The 18,905-nt window shown below is 42.5% G+C and overlaps 1 protein-coding gene across 1 annotated transcript; it reads right to left on the reverse strand.

Moving 5' to 3' along the window:
* Positions 1-710: 710 nt before the first annotated feature.
* On the reverse strand, positions 711-18,528 carry RIOK1 (RIO kinase 1). Its single transcript, XM_059815361.1, has 17 exons — positions 18,443-18,528; positions 17,059-17,263; positions 15,818-15,908; positions 14,628-14,697; positions 12,546-12,588; positions 11,738-11,830; positions 10,636-10,748; positions 10,432-10,512; positions 9,787-9,873; positions 9,134-9,271; positions 8,459-8,562; positions 6,673-6,779; positions 5,472-5,537; positions 3,652-3,771; positions 3,268-3,321; positions 2,072-2,212; positions 711-839 (listed from the first exon to the last, which is right to left on the reverse strand). Exons 1-17 carry the CDS (start codon positions 18,511-18,513, stop codon positions 729-731), a joined length of 1,695 nt encoding a protein of 564 aa, XP_059671344.1. The 5' UTR covers positions 18,514-18,528; the 3' UTR covers positions 711-728.
* Positions 18,529-18,905: the final 377 nt, after the last annotated feature.

Raw genomic sequence — 18,905 nt, forward strand, 5'->3', positions numbered from 1 at the left:
CATGGTTAATCTTGATGGCAAATACTCATTTGACCAGCTTACAAAATAGCTGGTTCATAATACTCTTAAGAGCAACAGTGCCTTATGCTGGGATCCAAGCGGGGGGCGGGACGGGATGGGAAATCAGGCTTTGGTCTGTTTGGGTATGCCTGGCTGATTACTTCAGGCAGGACAATGAGGACAGCTGCCTTCCAAATCACAAAACTCAGCTTTCAGTAAGAAAATATTGAAGGTGATACAAGCACTGGGAGGCAGCAAAGGTTCAATGCCCGCAGGGTTATCCACAGGTGACTGTGACAGCCTGCAGAGGCCTGCGAGCTCAATTTGCTTCCATATTGTGAAGAAGGCATGGGCCTTTGAATCACCATTCCCCCTCTTCCAAGAACCTGTCTGAATCGAATCACTGCTCTGCAACAAACCGAACTAGCTTGTACACAGTGTGAGGCAGGGGAGTAAGATCCCAGGAACAAATCAATGCGAGTTTAACAACAGGTTAAACCTGCACAGGTAAAGGATTTTAACACGCACAAGTGTTAAACTCATTCTTTCCTATTGAGAAACCCATGACATATACTCTGTTCAGACAATTACAACATGTTATTACCAAAACCACCCTCACAATTAATTATGTATATAAATAAAGTATTTTTAATTTTAAAATAAAAGAAAAAAGATGGTGACTAAATAACCCACAACAAACCATCCCTTTCCCCAAGCCAAAGCTGATTTTATTTGCCTTTCTTCATTTTTGCAGTCTTTTCTTTCCGCTTCTTCACATGCTTTGGGATTTTGTTTTTTCTCTTCTCTCTTTGGGCTTCTTTAACCATCTTTTTCCTTTCCTGTAAAGGACCAAACACCACTCATTTAAAGCCAGAAGGAATGAGAGATTTTGAGCAGGTCAATCAATTGTTACATTAACAAGTTAATTAACACACCACGTAAAAAATAAGGTTATCAAGAGGAAAAAATAAAAAATTAAAAAAAAATCAACAGGAATGGTGAAGGGAAAGGAAAAAGGAAATATAGATTGGGGGTGGAGCTAAGAGCTGCACACTGGTAATGACAAGGCAAAATTCAAACTAGTTAAAACCCAAGTTCCATGCAACCTGTGACGAAAAGGGAACAAGAGGCACTCTTAACGCATGCTATTTACACCCAAGATTACAACAGGATGCCTGATCTAGGTTTTCTGCTACCCACAGGGCTACTACAGTATGTGTTTCTGTATGTCATGCAAAAATACTGATCCAGTAACTGGTGGTAACTCAGAGCAAGCTGATCATCATCAGGATTGGCAAGAAAGGGTGCTATGCTACTGCAATACACTGTAATTTGTGCCAGACAGAGACTACACTCAACTGGAAAACACAAAGTTAGCATAATGGGGTGGGGGGTGGAAGTAATTGCTGCTAATCAGTTGTTCAACCTACAGCTGAACACATAGGTTACCAAAAATCTCATCTTACTCACAGAAAAAGAAGTCCAAATGAAAACCTATCCATAAGGATGAAAAGTGACAACGACTTCCCTGCTTCACATCTGAAAGGCAGCAGCTCTAGATTGGTAGAAAGTGTCCAGTAGAGCACTGCATTTTTATATGACAAATACAGCAAAGGTAGCCAGTCTGTACTAATGGTACTGCAAAAGCCACTGTGGTACAAACATTGTCACCAAGTCTCCAGTTCTATAGATCAAGTGGTCTCAGTTCCCTGGGCAAAAGGAGGTTAATCAGGGACACCACCACCAACCTGCACACCAAAGCCTGGAAGAGTAGCCAGAGGCACTGAAGAGCTGCCCAGGCTCCACTAAATTCTGCTTTGCTTAGCCTTAGAATTCCCTGCGGAGATCTCTCTTCTAGCTTTGTCTAGGCTACAGAGAGCTATGTTAAATGTTCCTCTACATAAGAACACCATTAATGAAATTCACTTTCTCTGCTCTCATTTTCCACAACAAAAGAAATTCATAGCTTGTTTCAGACAAGTAGCAGCAAGAACCACTGAGAACTAAGTTTGGATTTTTTCCTGTCACATAGGCAGAGGTGGGAAAAATAAACAATTCCTGGCCAGCTGACCTTTTTGTCCACGCTAACTTCAGCAGGTTTATCTTTGGGATGTACAGATTCTTTACAGGCTGAATCAGAGGCCTCTGAGCTGCCATCATCATCAGAGTCTGTTTCTGACTCGTCTGCCTTCTTTTCAAGAAGTGCAGGAATCTGCAAGACACATCAAGAAAGACTTATATCAAACCAAAACAAAGAAGCCTAATGACAATATACACACACACACATATATATATAAAAAAATGAAACAGAATCTGATGCAAAGAAACCCTTGAGTGAGCTTGTGCCATCTCCTTTATTACAGCCATCACCGAGTGTCAAGAAAAAGAAAAGTAGGTTAATCCAAACTAAGAACAAGCAATCTAGAATGTACAACACAGAATCTTTTAGGTCAGGGCTCACAGCACAGCTGTACTGGCACTCCCAAACTAATTTCCATAAGTTAAACAGCAATTTGCTAACGTTATCTGGAAGTCAATTTTTAATCATACTTAGATCATACCCAAATCTACCTGGGGGGCACTGTATGTAGGCTTTATTGCAAACACATATCTACACTGGAAAACTCACTTATTCTTAAACAAGCCTGGAGACTGTGCCACAGCCTGATCCCATCCATGTTTATATTCCATTTTAAAAAAAGAACCTACACCACTGCTAGATAACACTTACAAAGGAAGGAGGGGGAATCCACATAGGGCTTCTGCCTTGAATTATATTGCTACAGACTGATCTGCACCCAACTTCTCATCTAACATACTTTACAGAAGTGTCACTGTCAAGTCTTTCAAATATAGTTAAGACGTAGTATCTTATGCTTATACTGCAGCATGTTCTTTACACAATAATTACAGCAAAGCTACCCCGAACATATCAAAACTTATAGTCACGCTACAATTTAAATCAATTACATTTTCCATAATTGGAAAACGTTATCCCTCCTCTCCACCTTAACTTTAGAGATCATGGCCATAGCAAGGATTATCATTTCATTCTCAAGCAACCCAGCATCAGCCACAGTGCAGGGAAGCAATTCATGTGTGTGCAGACACACTGTCATGCCAGACCCATCCCAGACATAAATGCTCGTTCTTCAGACAAGAGCCTTCCTTCATGGTGTCAGCTGCAAGACAAGGCATTCTCTGTACTCCTTACAAGTGCTTCTCTGAAAACAGCTAAAAGGAAGCATTTCAAAAAGACCCTCTCACCTTCTGAACACCAGACAAATCCTTCTTCAGTCCTGTCACAGTCTGGTAGAGAATCTACACCCCGGGAGAGAGAAAGAAAATTATGTTATCAAAATACGAGTCTTAAATCTTCACGCCCAGAGAAAATTATTATCTAAAAAAACCACCAAAACCAACACCCACCCACCCCCCCATGAAAAAAAAAAACAAAACCAAAAAACAACCAGGAAAAACCCCACAATGTTAGCATTAGTACTAACCAGACAATTTTAAAGTATGACACTAGATTCAGTACTCCACGCCTTGGTAACAAGGCTTCTGTTTTGGTTTGTTGTTATCAGTTTCCAGTAAGAAGAATTCATATTCCCTCCCTCTTTTTCTCAGTGCCTCAGCATGTCAACTCACATTATCTTGCTGAACATTCAATGCCATATCCTCTTCTTTCAATTTCATCATTATATCCACATCTCTTTCATAGTTTTTAACTTCAGTCAAAGTTCGAGGTATGTAAGCCTTCTTAAACACCTAGTAGAGTGAAAGGAAACCCAGACTTACTAATTTACATATAGTTTCGTGATGTTCTTCCTTCCTAATTATGCATCCTTAAAAGAATAATCATGAAGGATTTCATGGCTCAGAAAAGCTAAAAAATGAACACAGCAGTCATCCACTACCATTTGAACTCCAGTATATTTTTTTTTTTTTGCAGGAGCAGACTTAACATGCAACCTACATATTATTGATAGATCATGATCTAATAAGGCTCCTTCCTTAGCATGACTATCACCAGGCCAATTACAAACTTCTCTAATCCTTCCAACTTCCTCCTAACCTATTTGAGTCCTAAGGTTTTGTATTCTAAGGATTTTCTCTAGTGTTTTTATTACTATGTTTACAATGCCTTCAGGAGGCAACTCCATTAAAATGCACTGTTAGAACTTAATCTCTTTATATAATAATACCTGCTTCAACCTACAGTCCAACTCAAAAAAGGTTCCTGCAGCAGTATAGTACAGTAAAACTTAACTGCAGTATCAACAACAACATACTTAAAATTTGTCATGCAGTCCTCCAGCAAACTTGAGTCACTACCCGATCAGACAGAAGTATTTTGCTTCTCTTTTTCATGGTATCACTTCAATCCCAGTACAAATTCAGTACACTTTATGATCACAAATGCACATATGCACATAGACTAAGTGCTGTGCCCCCACCTCCACAGAGTTTGCCCTTAATCAGCTCTACTCTCTTGTGAAGGAAGTGACACAAACCAGCCACGGTCACATGAGAAGTCTAAGAGAAATAAACTGAACTTAGATGCTACTAAACCATCTCTCTTATAGGTCAGTACCGTTATATAAGCAAAGGAATAATTAGTTTGCAAAATATGGGCTTGCAACAAAACACTAGCATCTGACCCTATAGTTCAAAAGTTGTATGCTGAGGATATCTTAGGAAAAAAAACCCCAAAAAACAACAAAACCTTTCTTTCTTTGGCCAAGCTTGAGCCAGAAGCAATTAGTAAAACCTGCAGAGCTCCAAGAGAAAAAGAAGTCTTTGATAATCAAGCAGTATCGACTCTAAAGATAAACACCACGTGAACCAGTACAAATAGGTTCTCACCAATACAAATTCTGCTCAACACAGAGTTGGTTTTTTTGTTTTGTTTAAACTCTTCTGACACAGATAGATAAGATTAAGATAGAAATTGTTTTATCTTTACATCAAGCCTTTCCAGAACGTTAGCAGTTTTCTGTAATGTACTTGAAATGGCTTCACTTAATGTAAAAGCAAGGGAGAGAAACAGTACATGGAAGAACTGAATTAGACTGGGACTGGAGCTAGACAGCCAATTCGGTCAATGCATATATCCAAATATCCTGCTTCTGTATCACCGGTCCAAAAACACTAGCATAATCAGATCTCTCCACACGGTTTTTTTGTTAACTGAAGCTGAACTGGAAGATACATCAAGGGACCTAGCTACAAGCAAACATTGGTTTAGGAAATGGAGTATTTGTCTTCTAAGACCTTATCACTGTCAGCTTTTACACATGCCATCTCTTAATACTTCACATCTCAACTAGTTCAAGACATCTCAGTATCACAAACAATATTTTTCTTATTAACTGTACACTTTGCCAAATAAAACTGAAAGTTTTTCATTGTTTAGAAGGGGCAAGGTCAATATTGATTTCATAGCAAGAACAAAAATCCTCACTTACTTCCTCATCTACTTTATCTTGACTGGATCTTTCCTCCTCTGTTCTTTTCGATGCTATTTCCATTGCCTAAAGAAATATAAAACAATACAAAGTTATCACTCTTTAGAATCGCATCACTTAATCCAACTAATGATTCCCATCTGTGTTTCTCCCTGTACCCCACACTGTCACTTACAAATGCTCCAGCTTTCCCTATGGCAACACCTTGAGCGACACCTAATGGCAACCAACATTTCTGCGAAGCACAGCTATAACTGCAGGTCTGCTTTATTAATAGAGGGAAAACATGCTTGCTGCTCCTCCCAGATCAAATTATGGCAGGCCTAGCATGACTACAGGACATAACAGTGTAAGGAGAATACAGTGAGCAGTGCCCAGTCCTGGAACTTGGCTCTTCTCACGTACGTTGAGCAAGCCAGAGGAGCACAAGTAAGGGGAACCACGTAGCACAGCTCTGTCTCATTCAACATCCAATATGTACACAACGTCCAGAAATCCCCATGCTGTACTGGTATTTGGATCACGCTCACGGGGTCTTGACCAGGAACGACACATCAAGCCTCCACTCTGAGCACGGCATATGTGGCCCCCATTTCTCTTGCATTAACTTAAAAAGCTTCCCCCCCCCCCACCCCGCCTCCCTTTTTAAAGAAACATCGAACTGGGAACAGAGGACTGACAGCTAGATATGAAATACATGGGTGCTGCTAGCAGCACTGAGTAAGTTTACCTCCTCCTAGAATCAACGTGTTCTGCCAGCCGCTACATTTAGCTAGCAAGATCGTGTACCTTGGAGTAACACTGCCCTGAGTTGTTCCCTTCCTCCCTCAGCCCATCCTGCTCAAATCTGCATTCTTAACCCCATTCTCCATGTAAGCATGGTTGTATTCCTGCAGAGCTTCTCCTTGCCAAAAAGAAAGAACTAATTTAAAGCATCCTGGTTTTAGTTGCACCCGAAACAGACATTTGAGTCTTCATGATTAGACTTTTTGAGAAAACATAGAATGAAAGTGTTATCATCCTATAATGGTATAAATGGGAAAGACTTGTATGCATTTTTGAAGCACTAGCATAACATAATGTCATGTACCAGCTTCCTTCAATAGCAGGATGTAGAGAAAATGAGATGAAGGAGCTTGAACTAGATCTGGTTTTATTGTTCAAGCCTTCCTGCATAAGCAACAAGGCCATGAAGTCCTACCTTAGACAGATAGTCATCAATGTTCTCGCTTGTGATAGAAGGATCAGTAATAAACTCAAACAACTCCCTCACGGTCATCACTGCAACATTGTGCTTCTGGAAAAAGTCTACCAGGAGACAAGGGCAGAGATAAAAACCATAATTACTTATGTGTAACATACACAGCTGTGATGTTAAAGTGACAGTTAGAGCAAGCCAGTGACCCTGATAACTTGGGAAAGTCTCAGCAGCACGTACTGCATCATACTGGGTTTAGTTACCAGATGACTCTTGGCCATCTGAAATAAAACTGTTCATCTTACAGATGCAACAAATACTGGAAGGAGAATAACTGGATAAATTATAAAAGCCAAATCAATTTCAGCAGGAGACAGACTTAATGGAGTAGGGGCTAAGAGGTAAACAATTTAAGACAGGTGGAGTATTTGCAATGCCTAAGATGAAAAATGTATTTTCAAAGAAAAAGGAATGGAGACCTCAAACTTTTGCCACAGAGAAACAGAAATATCCACTGAAATGCAGTACAGCCTAATTATGATCCACCTAAAAGGGAACACACATTAATATATTAGAATTTTCCTCAATACTACACTCAGAATTGGTTTCTTGAGGCAAGTATAACCAAATTTGGAGGCTGCACTTCTGTACTGAAAAACAGCAGTGAAAGACATTGAGGACTGCTTAATAAGCATTTCCTACTGAAATTCTCAGAAGATCTCTCATCATGAGAAATTAAATTTAGTTTGGAGACAACTCTCTGTGCCCATGGAACCACAAGTCTTTGCAATGACAGGGGCAGAGCATAACACAAGGCATTTCTCAGAGTCTCTGTCTGAGGACTATACAGAGAAAGTTGCAGTGACAGAAAACAAACAAAACACACCAAAACCACTGCAACTCACTGAGGTACTAGAATATCCAGGAAGAGCAAGCCAAAAGACATGAAAAAAGAGCAAGGGTGCAAATATCTGAGCCAGGAGTTACTAGAAATCCATGAACAGAAAAGAAATAAGGAAAAACTGGCATACTGGTTATCAACAAACACATAGCATCAAAATGCACACAGTTCTTTTTCCACAGACTTTCAAGAATCTCTGTAAAATCAGAAAAAAGTCAATCTGAAATGAAAGGGGGAGACAAAAGCAGCCTGCAGTGACAGATTTCTTGTCCTCAGGGAGAAACACACCCTACCAGGAGGTGTCTGTCTGTTACACAACATGCACATGAAAGCCAGATTTTCAAGAGAAAAATACCATAAAGGTACCTTGTTTATCAAGATACTATGACAAGTGATAACATCTCTTAATAAATTACTCTGTGCCTCAATCCTCAGCTGCCTGGACAAGTAAGTGCAGGGAACTTCATAATACAAGGTAACTGCTTTCCAGCTGAGGAATTCCAGATGTGGCATTCACTCACAGAAGGAAACACATCAGTATGTCTACGCAGTCCTTTTAAGTAAGGGAAGTTAAGACTGGGGGAGTGCTGCTGCAGACTGGGACTGATCTCTAAGCAGTCTAGGACTAACCTCAGATCTATTGTAAATCTGAGGTGCAACCAGGTGATTCATTTCAGCCAGATGATTTCTAGCAAAATAGGCTACACTCTTCTGAACTTGGCACAGTACACTGCTCCCTGAGGAAGCCATGAGAACCTAGGAGAGGGAATATTTTAACAGAAGTTTGACAGCTTCTACAGTCAGTTATACCTTAAAGAACACAGGTGAACACAGTATTAGATAGGTAAACCAGCTAACAGAACAAAAGTTGAAGTGCAGCCCACCCACCGTTAACATTGGCACAATCTTTTCGCAGGAACTCCAGCGCATGGGGGTGGTCATGCTCCACAGCCTGAGACACATCAATGATGTACACGTCCCCGCTGTGATACCTGCAAACAGAGAGCTGCACTAACTCCACCACTGTTATACAGGAGATTATTGAGGGGCAAGAAACAAAGTGTGCTTAAAACTTAAGAACCAGCAAACAATCTTAACATACTTCTCTAGCATACACCTCACATATTGGGGCCAGAGTGGCTTTTTGGGTCAATTCTTTCCCTCCTCTACACAAGCTGTATTATTATACTTTAAAGAAATAGTCTTCTTGTGAACACAAAAAGCAGTGTTATGGGCGGGGGGAGAAAAAGGAAAAAAAAAAGATACCTTACTAATTTTCTCTCTTGTTGAGGGGTTTTTTTGTTTGTTCATAAGGGGTTTTTGTTGGGGGGGGCGTTTGTGGGGGGTTTTTTTGGGGCGGGGGGGAGTGTTTGTTTGGTTGTTTATTTAAACAGAGAAAGCTCAGATCTGGGTTAAAAACTACATAATTAATTACGTACGTTACAAAACCCAGTCACTAAAAGGACCCCACCCTCCCTTAAAGGTGGATTAGTAGTCTCACATAGAGGTTGCCAATGCATACATTTTAAATGTCACAATTCAGAGCAAAGTTTAAAAACATACAGCATATTAAATTCACTGAGATCTGCGTGAACAAGTCTGGCATCTTGGTACATTCTTCTCATGTACTGGATGATTTGCAGGTACAGCTCCCGGATTTTGGAGTCAGATAACTGAGCATTCTTCAGCAGAGGAGCAGGCCTTAAAATTACAACACAAGTAACAGAAAGTGAATACTTTTTCCTTTTCATACCAGCTGCAAATGTTTTAACTGCTGTACCTGATCCTTCCGCTCACTAAGTGTGTCAAGCAAGTCGGCATGAGCAGCTAAATGCACGGAGCCAGCATGAAGGGCAGCAAAGCTTGGTATATGCTTGCCAAAGACACTGGAGTTCTGTTTTGAATGTGAGTTAATTTGGACCATGCTACATTAATGTTTGTACTACAAAATAACGAGCTATCTTCGTGTATCATTAGCAAGCCTCTCCAGCCTTAACCTCTGTTTAAGCCACTTTACGGATTCATTTTGTACACAACTGAGGCTTCAGAATTGTGCAGATTGTCTCCAGTAGTAGCTGGCAAATGTCTATGTATGTGACCTGTAGAATACCCAAAGTAATAGTAGGCACATTCAAAGGGTTGGTTTGTTTATTTTTAATAAAACTTTGTGGAAAGCTACTAATAAAAAAAATATTTTATTTTCTAAGGATACTTACCTATCACCTTTACCAATAAAGCCCATGACAAGCACATGACTTCTTAGCATAATCGGCTCTGGGCAAGGTATCTGGGCTGTATTCAACCTGTAACACAGGAACAAAGCCACAAAAAAATAAAACCAAACTCTACTATTTGCATTGCACTAGTGCCTATAGGAGCTCTGTTGCTTTAAACATAATACACAGTAAGAGCTTCTCTACTCAGGAAACTCTCACCTGTGAGGAGCAACTGGGAAATGAATACAAAAAGCCACAACCATTCTGGCTCTGACCCTTCTCTAAGCATTCCTGTGTCAGCCAAAGAATCTTTACACAGTTCAGGTTAATCCTAGATTAACCTATATCATACAGTGTGCTGTTACTCAGCAGCAGCTATTTCTAGCTTCTCCTCGCTTTTCAGTCATGTCAGTCAGAGCATTCAGACTTTGAAGAGCTTAGAGCATGAGCAGCAAGATAAAAGAGTATCTTTATTCCTCCCTCTCCTTTCTTTTTTCTCCCACAGGGAAGCTTAAGACACTTTCCTGAATACTCCAGAGACCGTAAAAGGTAGTGATAGCCACAGTCTAGCAATAGGAGACTACCTCCTATAAACTTGAAGTTTAAGTTAACTTTGCATGCTGAAACAAAAACTGGAAGAATCACCTTATTAAATTCCTCATTTCTTTTTCAGCCCATGTCTTCACCATTTTTCTTGGGTTGCCTTTGCAATATCCATGACGAAATCTTTAAATAAAGAAATAAATCACAATAGGGACCCTTAGCCAATCAATGCAGTATTAGCATCGATGATTTTACCACCTTTCAAACACCTCTTCCCCAGTAAAACCAAGTAGAAGTCAAACTCACCTGAATTCACCACTCACATACTTATCCCGATCTTTAAACATCAGAATAGAAGTTTTGTAAATCTTTATTGCTCTGTTCTCTCCATTTGCAGTACTGGCATGATATACATTAGCCTATCAGATCATGAAGGGAAGAAATAATATTAAAGAAAAACTCTTTAAACATAACCTTCTCTCTTCTGCTCCGAGACCTGGAAAAGATCTGATCTCACCCCAGACCCTACGTGGCACCCAGCTGAGTGAGACTGCACACAAGGGCAATCTCTTTTACTACCAGAGGCAGCTTACAGTAGTACCTAAGACTGAGGAGGGGTGTGACAATGCATATAGGACAAAACACAACAATGCACAAGACAACTCCACCTTATCCACATCTTGGAGACTGAAACAAGCCCTTATGTGAAGGGTTAATTTGAGCCTGTGCACTGTCTAGGCCCTAAAGCATGGCCCAAATATCTCACACTGACACCTCTACACAGGGTAGGAGTATGCCTTTAATCAGCATCCAAGGACTTGGAAGAAACCCAGATCAGCCTAGGGACTAGGCGTTCTAAAACTGATTTATTAATTTACTTGGAAATTTGTGGTCTTGTTTTAATTATCTGCAATATTACTTGATAGTAACAGCACACAAACATGCTAGTTTTGTAAAAGCAATGAAAGTTTAATAGTATTTTTAACAGAATTTTGTTACACCATTTAGACACACCCACGTCTGCTGACATGTGAAGCTGGTCTGATCTGCATGGAAGAAAGTCTCGCATGAAGAAGCAATTACCTGGGTTTGTATGTTTTTCAGGCACTGTTTAGTATTGTGTGTACACATACCCTTTCCAAAAAATTTCAGTTGTAACATACAATAAACAAGACCCACAAATTTAAGATAACATTTAAGTATTCTGAGAAATCTGTCATCCTTGGGGAAACTTGTTTCCTTTAACATAAATTGCATTTTATCCTAAGATAACTTCCTACCAATGAAGCAACACACACACAAAAAAGTAGTACTAAACCCAAGTATGTCAATACATCTTCTGAGCACCACAAGCTTCCACCTAGCTTGCTGAGAAGACAACTATCATGTCATTTGTAATAAAACTTACTTCTTTCCCTGTGCTGATGCAGCCATTGATTTCTGATATGACACCTCTAGTTAGCATCTTGAACAGAATCATTCGGGTCCTTGGATCCAACACCTCCAATTTAATACAGAAAAGTCAGCACAATTGCTCTCTTTGAAGAGGACAAAACCTAGTAAGACAGTCCGTTCTTAGCACCATATTAAAGGACCTATGGCATCAGACTATTCTTAAGGATCAAATGATAATCCAAACAGCAGCCACTCAGAATTTTGCCATTATTCTAGAATGATACTTCACTTTTTCTTTCAAGATGGGTTTTGGGTTGTTTTTTTTTTTTTAAAGCTAAGCGTATGTCCTTGAGCTAGCTCCAAAAGAGACGTAAGAGAATTATTTCCCGCCCACAGTTGCATTAAATGTGTTAAAATAAGGTTTCTCTTAAGATACAGCTATCATAACTGAAATTGAGCAGCTATGTGGCCTTGGGCCAATAATAGTTCAGTCTTGCTAAAGAAAAAAGTAAAAAAGCAAACCCAGCATATTTTTTACTGTTCTTTGGAATTTAATAAAAGCCTAAGATGGAATTCTCCACTGCATATATGATCAAAGCACAATGCTAAGCACTAAAATTATCTCCAAAGTGTTTATGGAAGCAAGTACAACCTTCATACAAGAAAGAAACATAAAGAAACAACAGGTCTTTTCAGGACAACCAGGGAAACAGAATTCCAAGGCAAAACTCTGTTCCTACAGTATCAGTTTTATCATTGATGCCAAAATTCCACATTATTTGTTCCGGTCAAAAGAGAAATTTGATGAATTAAGGACTTACCTGTTCTACTGTTGCTCTGTCTGACTTGTCTTTGACTCGGTACCTAGCAGAAGTGAAAATAAAATGATACAATCCTAAATATGGACTCAGTGCTTTGACAGAATAAAACATGCTATTCTGTATCAAAGATATGATGACAAGCTCAAGAAGTAAGGCTTTCAGTTCATACAAAAGCAAAGGTTTCTCCTCCAGGCAGGGGGGAAGGAAAAAAAAAAAAACAAAACCTGTAAACATCAGTGCCTTTCACTTTTATAGATTATCTTCTTGCCTCCACTGAATTATGCTCATTCAGGAGAAAACTGTATCTGTCTTAACAATTTAGGGCTATAATCACAGAATCCCTAAGGTTGGAAAAGACCTGTAAGATCATCAAGTCCAACCATCAACCCAACCCCACCATGCCCACTAAACCATGTCCCACAATGCCTCGTCCACATGTTCCTTGAACACCTCCAGTGAGGGTGACTCCACCACCTCCCTGGGCAGCCTGTTCCAATGCTTCACCACTCTCTCAGTAAAGAATTTTTTCCTAATATCCAGCCTAAACCTCCCTCTGGCGCAACTTGAGACCATCTCCTCTTGTCCCGTCACTCATCACTTGGGAGAAGAGACCAACACCCACCTCACCACAACCCCCTTTCAGGTAGTTGTAGAGAGCGATAAGGTCTCCCCTCAGCCTCCTCTTCTCCAGGCTGAACAACCCCAGCTCCCTCAGCCGCTCCTCATCAGACTTGTGCTCCAGACCCCTCACCAGCTTTATCGCCCTTCTCTGGACACGCTCCAGCACCTCAATGTCCTTCTTGTAGTGAGGGGCCCAAAACTGAACACAGCATTCGAGGTGCAGCCTCACCAGCGCCGAGTACAGGGGCACGATCACCTCCCTGCTCCTGCTGGCCACACCATTTCTGATACAGGCCAGGATGCTGTTGGCCTTCTTGGCCACCTGGGCACACTGCTGGCTCATCTTCAGCCGGCTGTCAATCAACACCCCCAGGTCCTTTTCCGATGGGCAGCTTTCCAGCCACTCGTCCCCAAGGCTGTAGCTTTGCATGGGGTTGTTGTGACCCAAGTGCAGGACCCGGCACTTGGCCTTGTTGAACCGCATACAATTGGCCTGGGCCCATCCATCCAGCCTGTCCAGATCCCTCTGCAGAGCCTTCCAACCCTCGAGCAGATCAACACTCCTGCCCAATTTGGTGTCGTCTGCAAACGTACTGAGGGAGCACTCAATCCCCTCATCCAGATCATCGATAAATATATTAAACAAGACCGGCCCCAAAACTGAGCCCTGGGGGACTCTGCTTGTGACTGGCTGCCAACTGGATTTCACTCCATTCACCACGACTCTCTGGGCTCGGCCGTCCAGCCAGTTTTTTACCCAGCGAAGAGTACACCTATCTAAGCCACGATTCGCCAGCTTCTCCAGGAGAATACTGTGGGAGACAGTGTCAAAGGCTTTACTACAGCTCAGGCAGACAACATCGACAGCCTTTCCCTCATCCCCTAGGCGGGTCACCTGGTCATAGAAAGAGATAAGGCTGGTCAAGCAGGACCTGTCTTTCATGAACCCGTGCTGGCTGGGCCTGATCCCTTGGTTGTCCTGCACGTGCCCCGTGAGCACCCTCAAGATGCAGGCTTAAAAAAAAATTCCCTCACTAAATCTTTCCCTCACCAAATCATTAGGAGGAAACTTAAAAAGGCTTCCTTAAGGAAGGAAGGACCTCTGTTTAGAAAGGACCTCTGCTTAGAAAGGACTGCTTAAGGACCTCTGTTTAGAAAAAAAGAGAGATAAAATAGTCTCTTCTAGTGGAATGACACCCGCCGCTTCTGTCTTACTACACCAATACAATCAGATGTGCTACCAGCGGCAGTGACAGAAGAATCAAAACTTTGGAATGATTTAGGCAACTGATCCAGAAACCAAAAAAATTTAAGACCAAAGGGCAAACTGCATGCAGACTACTTACAAATTTTGTGTTTCTTAATAAATTTAATCAAAACTCAGGATCACAACAGGAAATAAGAACTACTATTCTGGGTTCAAATTATTTAAATGAAAATAGAACCAGGAGTAATACTCACATGTCTGCTTCCTTCTGTCTAGACTTCTCTGTGACTCTGTTTATAACGGAGTCATCAAAATTTAGCTTATCTGAAAAACACATAAGAAGAAATGAAAAAAAAAAACCCCAAAACCCAAAGAAGTTTCCCATGTTTGGAACTGCCCCTGCAATTCTGCTGCCAGCTGATATGCCACAAACACAATGTTCAAACACACGTGGAGCTCTTTATAACAAGCCCAGAAGCTTAGCTACCTACCAGAGTTAACCAAACTCTCTACTCTGTCTACATTTCAAGGACTACAAGGTAACAACACAGGTGAGTGAGGCAGTCCCACAGACTTGGAGATGTAATGCCATCCAGAAGTAAAGCCTTTTGGATAGCAGCTCACCATTCAATTTGTCCACCATTCTCTTACCACAATCGAATGCCATTTTTCTGAACAGAATAAGCAACAGACTCCAGAATTCCCTCCTCATGATGTCTTTGAAATGGTGTTTGATTAATTGCTAAATGTATAAAAGCCGCTGTATGTGGCTACATATACCAGCACTACTCTTTTGAACCTTCATTTTAGAACCACTTTGTTATGAAGGAAAACACAACCTCTGTTGATTACCCTGTCAAAAGGCCCCACTCACAGCTACACCTAGCCCTAACAGGCTGAGCTGAGCAGCCATTTCCATCGCATGGGAAACATCAAACTACGCTGGCTAAGACAGCAGCCTCTTCGCTTATCACAGGAACTCTACCCCTGTGAGATAACTGTCGCATAATGTAGTGCCCTAATACCACAGGGGACTGCAATCGTCTAAAAAATGGTACCAGCTTTGAGAATGACCAACAATATCAACAGAGAGCTGATACCCTGACACCCTCCCTCCAGCCAAACAGCTTGCTCCTACAGAGAAGCTAGGGAAGAAATGCTTTAACTTTATGTGGTCTGGAGAAGTCAAGGGGAAGAAAAAAAAAAAACCCACCACAAAACAAACCACCAGCCGTGTGGCTCTGAAGGGGGAGAGAAAGGGGTATGATGGCTGGTTAATGGAGACTAAAGGCAACTTCAAATACGCAAAAGCCATTTTTTAATCTGTGTGGCAATGGTTAACTGCGATTCCAGCGAGTTCTGACCTAAAGTAAGCAGAATTAGTCTGAGAGTGTCACAGAGCAGTATCTGTTTTCATAAAAGAAGACAATGCAATTATACTCACCTAAATTAATTTTATGTTCAAATTTTCTTAAAACCTTGTCTGTAGGGGTAGACATTTTTGCTGAATAGTAACTAGGGGTCTGTCTGTTTGCCTGAAACAAAGGGTTTGTTAATATAAGTTGCCTTCTCTAAACAGCCCTTTGAAATACAAACAGTATCATTGGAAAAGTCAGCTCAAATGCCTATGTCTAGAGTTCTAAATAGAAAACCAGAAAGGGATATGGATTAACATCAGATTTTATTGAATTCAAGAAAAGAAAATACAGGTGACATCAGTTAAAATTCAGAAAAGTGCCCCAATTCACAGTTATATTTAGTCTAGGAATTGAGCTGCAAGTCTCTCATATTAACACTTTTTCCATTTGTAAAAGAAAGAGAAATAGCAGACAGAAACAAGGAGAAAAATGAGAAGGTAATGAAAAGATAAAGCTTTCCAAGACGGTATCTTTCCTTACAGGTAGTCTTCTCCAAACACAATTAATATTTGAACACGATTTCACCAATGCTGGACAGCATAAATCGCTAACTGAAGGCAAGAATAAGTCACCCAGGACAAATGCTGTGAGTCAGACATGATATGCCATGATGAGCATCACTCTAACTTACCTCAACTATTCTCATATGTTGGTCTCAATAAGAAAAAGAGGTTTTGAACTTCCAGTGTCCAAGTTGAGGGGAAGAAGGATGCTAGTTCTCACATCACGCATACTTTTCATTCTGCACGATGCCAGAGTTTCTATGCCAACAGCATACGTTCTAAACTAATCCACTTCTAGCACCTCCCTCTATCTCCTATGCTTTCTTTTGCCTCCTTCACTATTAGTCCAAAACATAACCTGTTTCACCCAGGGTATGACAAGCAGGTACGGTCTCAAAACTAAATAGAAAGGATGGGGAGGATGCTCAAAACCACAGAGGACAAATACCAAAAAGTACGCAACACCAGTAGATATCAGGGTGAGCAAAGAAAGAAAAGCTGAGAAAGGTAAGAACAGAAGGAAAACTGCAGTGACAAAGAGAATCCAGCAATAGGGTTTGAGACAAGGAAATCAAGCAGAGCTCCGGCTACAGCGTACATACACACAGCATAGCAGAGGAACAGACTCAAAGGGGGGATTCTCTCAAGGAAAAATTTCCATTTGCATTTATGCTCAACATAATACTAACAAAGAACAAAGGCTCCAGGTTAGCCCCATCTGCTCTTGGGCATCCTTGATGCTCACAAAATAGCCTTCAACATACCTGTGGATTGCATCCACCAGCAGCATTGTGGCGCTTCATGAGTCTTCCCACCTCATCATCCCAGTCCCAGTCTTCATCTTCCTCTTCATCATCACTGTCATCATCACCATCTCCTTCCTCAGTGTTAACTTCTTTGTACATGCATGACTTGCAGGTCTCAGTGACCTCACCCTCTTTAGCTGTTTCTGGGTCTTGCGTAAATTCACTTCAAACAAATACAGATGATTGTTACAGTCATCAAAAATTCAATACATTTACCCCAATAAATGATTTCACAAGGTTAGCTCTCCATGAGATGTTTCTGACTTCACCTATCTTTAAGCAAGCATATATGAGGACGCCACTGCCTTCAAAGCATGGACTACATTTAAGTTATCTTCTACACTAGATCAGTGCTGCCTTCTAACTTGTTCTGCAGTTACACATATTTGGATCCCTCTGACTCCAATCAGAGGAACACACCAGATCAGGTCAGCTAGCTCCTTCACCAGAGATGAACCACTCTGCTTGCTGCCACAGCAGATTTCCACCTGACAAGGTATCACAGAAAACCTCACCGGAGGCAGCCAGCCAACCTGCTGGTAACTCAGGGCACCAGCACAACCTACATGAAAAAAGTTACACTTAAAAAAGGATTTGTGGGATAAATGAACCCGTTTGACTTACTTATGTCTTGATGTCTGTAATGTTTTTCTGCCAGAACAAGTATGTCCCAAAGCAGATTCTCTGCAGGCAGCCAACATTTAATTAAATGAATGGTAAACTGGAAGAAAATGGCTTGAACGCGTAAAACAAGACCATTCCTTATTCACTCGCCCCTAAATATGAAAAGCTCTAGACTTCCAGTGCAACAGAAAACGTGTTTGGATTCCAAAACGAATCACAGCAACTAGCTGTCTTAAGCAACCCACTGTTCTCTCACGCAGTTTCACATGTTCCGTTACAATCAAAAACCACCACGGTGAAATTGTCTCGACCACCCCGAGTCCGCAGGTGGGTCTGCCCATTTTGGTGTGAATCAGAAATCACAAACAATTGAACAGCTGAGGGAGGGCGCGCAGCCTCTCCTCACACCTCCCGTTGTAGCTCGGGCAGCACAGCCGCCCTCCCTCGCAGGAGGGCGGGCACCCCCCGCCGGGCCTCCTTCCCCGCTGCCGGGCGGCCTGCAGGCCTGCTCCCCTCCCCGCTCGCCGTCTTTTGCCGGCCGCGCCCGGGGACAGACACACCCGAACCAGCCCCCGCACCGGCGGTTCCGACGGGGCCTGCGGGAACCGCTCGGGAACCGCGGCCCGCCCGGCCTCGCCTCACGCCGGCGCAGGGCACCACGAGAGCCCGCCCCCCCCCCCCCCGAGCGGCCCACACTCGGCCCCTCGCCGCCTCCTACCCGTCGGAGCACTCCGCATCGTCAAACTGCCCGGGCACGGCCTGGCTCATCGCCACCGCCCGGTAATCCATAGCGGCGGCGGCAGGCGGGCGGCACGCGGGACCGCAGGCGCCGGGCTGCCCCTACGGCGCCCGCAGAGGGACCAAAAGCATCGAGGGCGAACGCTGCCGTGCAACTAAGGCGGGCGGGACCCGCCTCCGCCCCCGCCCGCTTCTCGAGGTTCCGGCGCGGGGATTGGCTGCGAACGCCGGACGTCATCGTACCGCCGGGCTGGGCCCAGCGGAGGGGTCTGGGAGCTGCGGAGGGGAGAAGGGCCCGGGGGCGGCGGTGACAGCCCTGCACCCGCCGAGGCCGGTGACGCACCGCCGAGCTCCGAGAAGCGCTACCGGGGTAAATCCGGCAGCCGCAGGTTTCCTCCGGGGGAGCTCACAGTAACCGCTGGTCGGTCGGTCGGTCCGTCAGT

The sequence above is a fragment of the Gavia stellata genome, chromosome 3 (assembly GCF_030936135.1).
Source record: "Gavia stellata isolate bGavSte3 chromosome 3, bGavSte3.hap2, whole genome shotgun sequence".
In the NCBI taxonomy this organism is placed as follows: domain Eukaryota; kingdom Metazoa; phylum Chordata; class Aves; order Gaviiformes; family Gaviidae; genus Gavia; species Gavia stellata.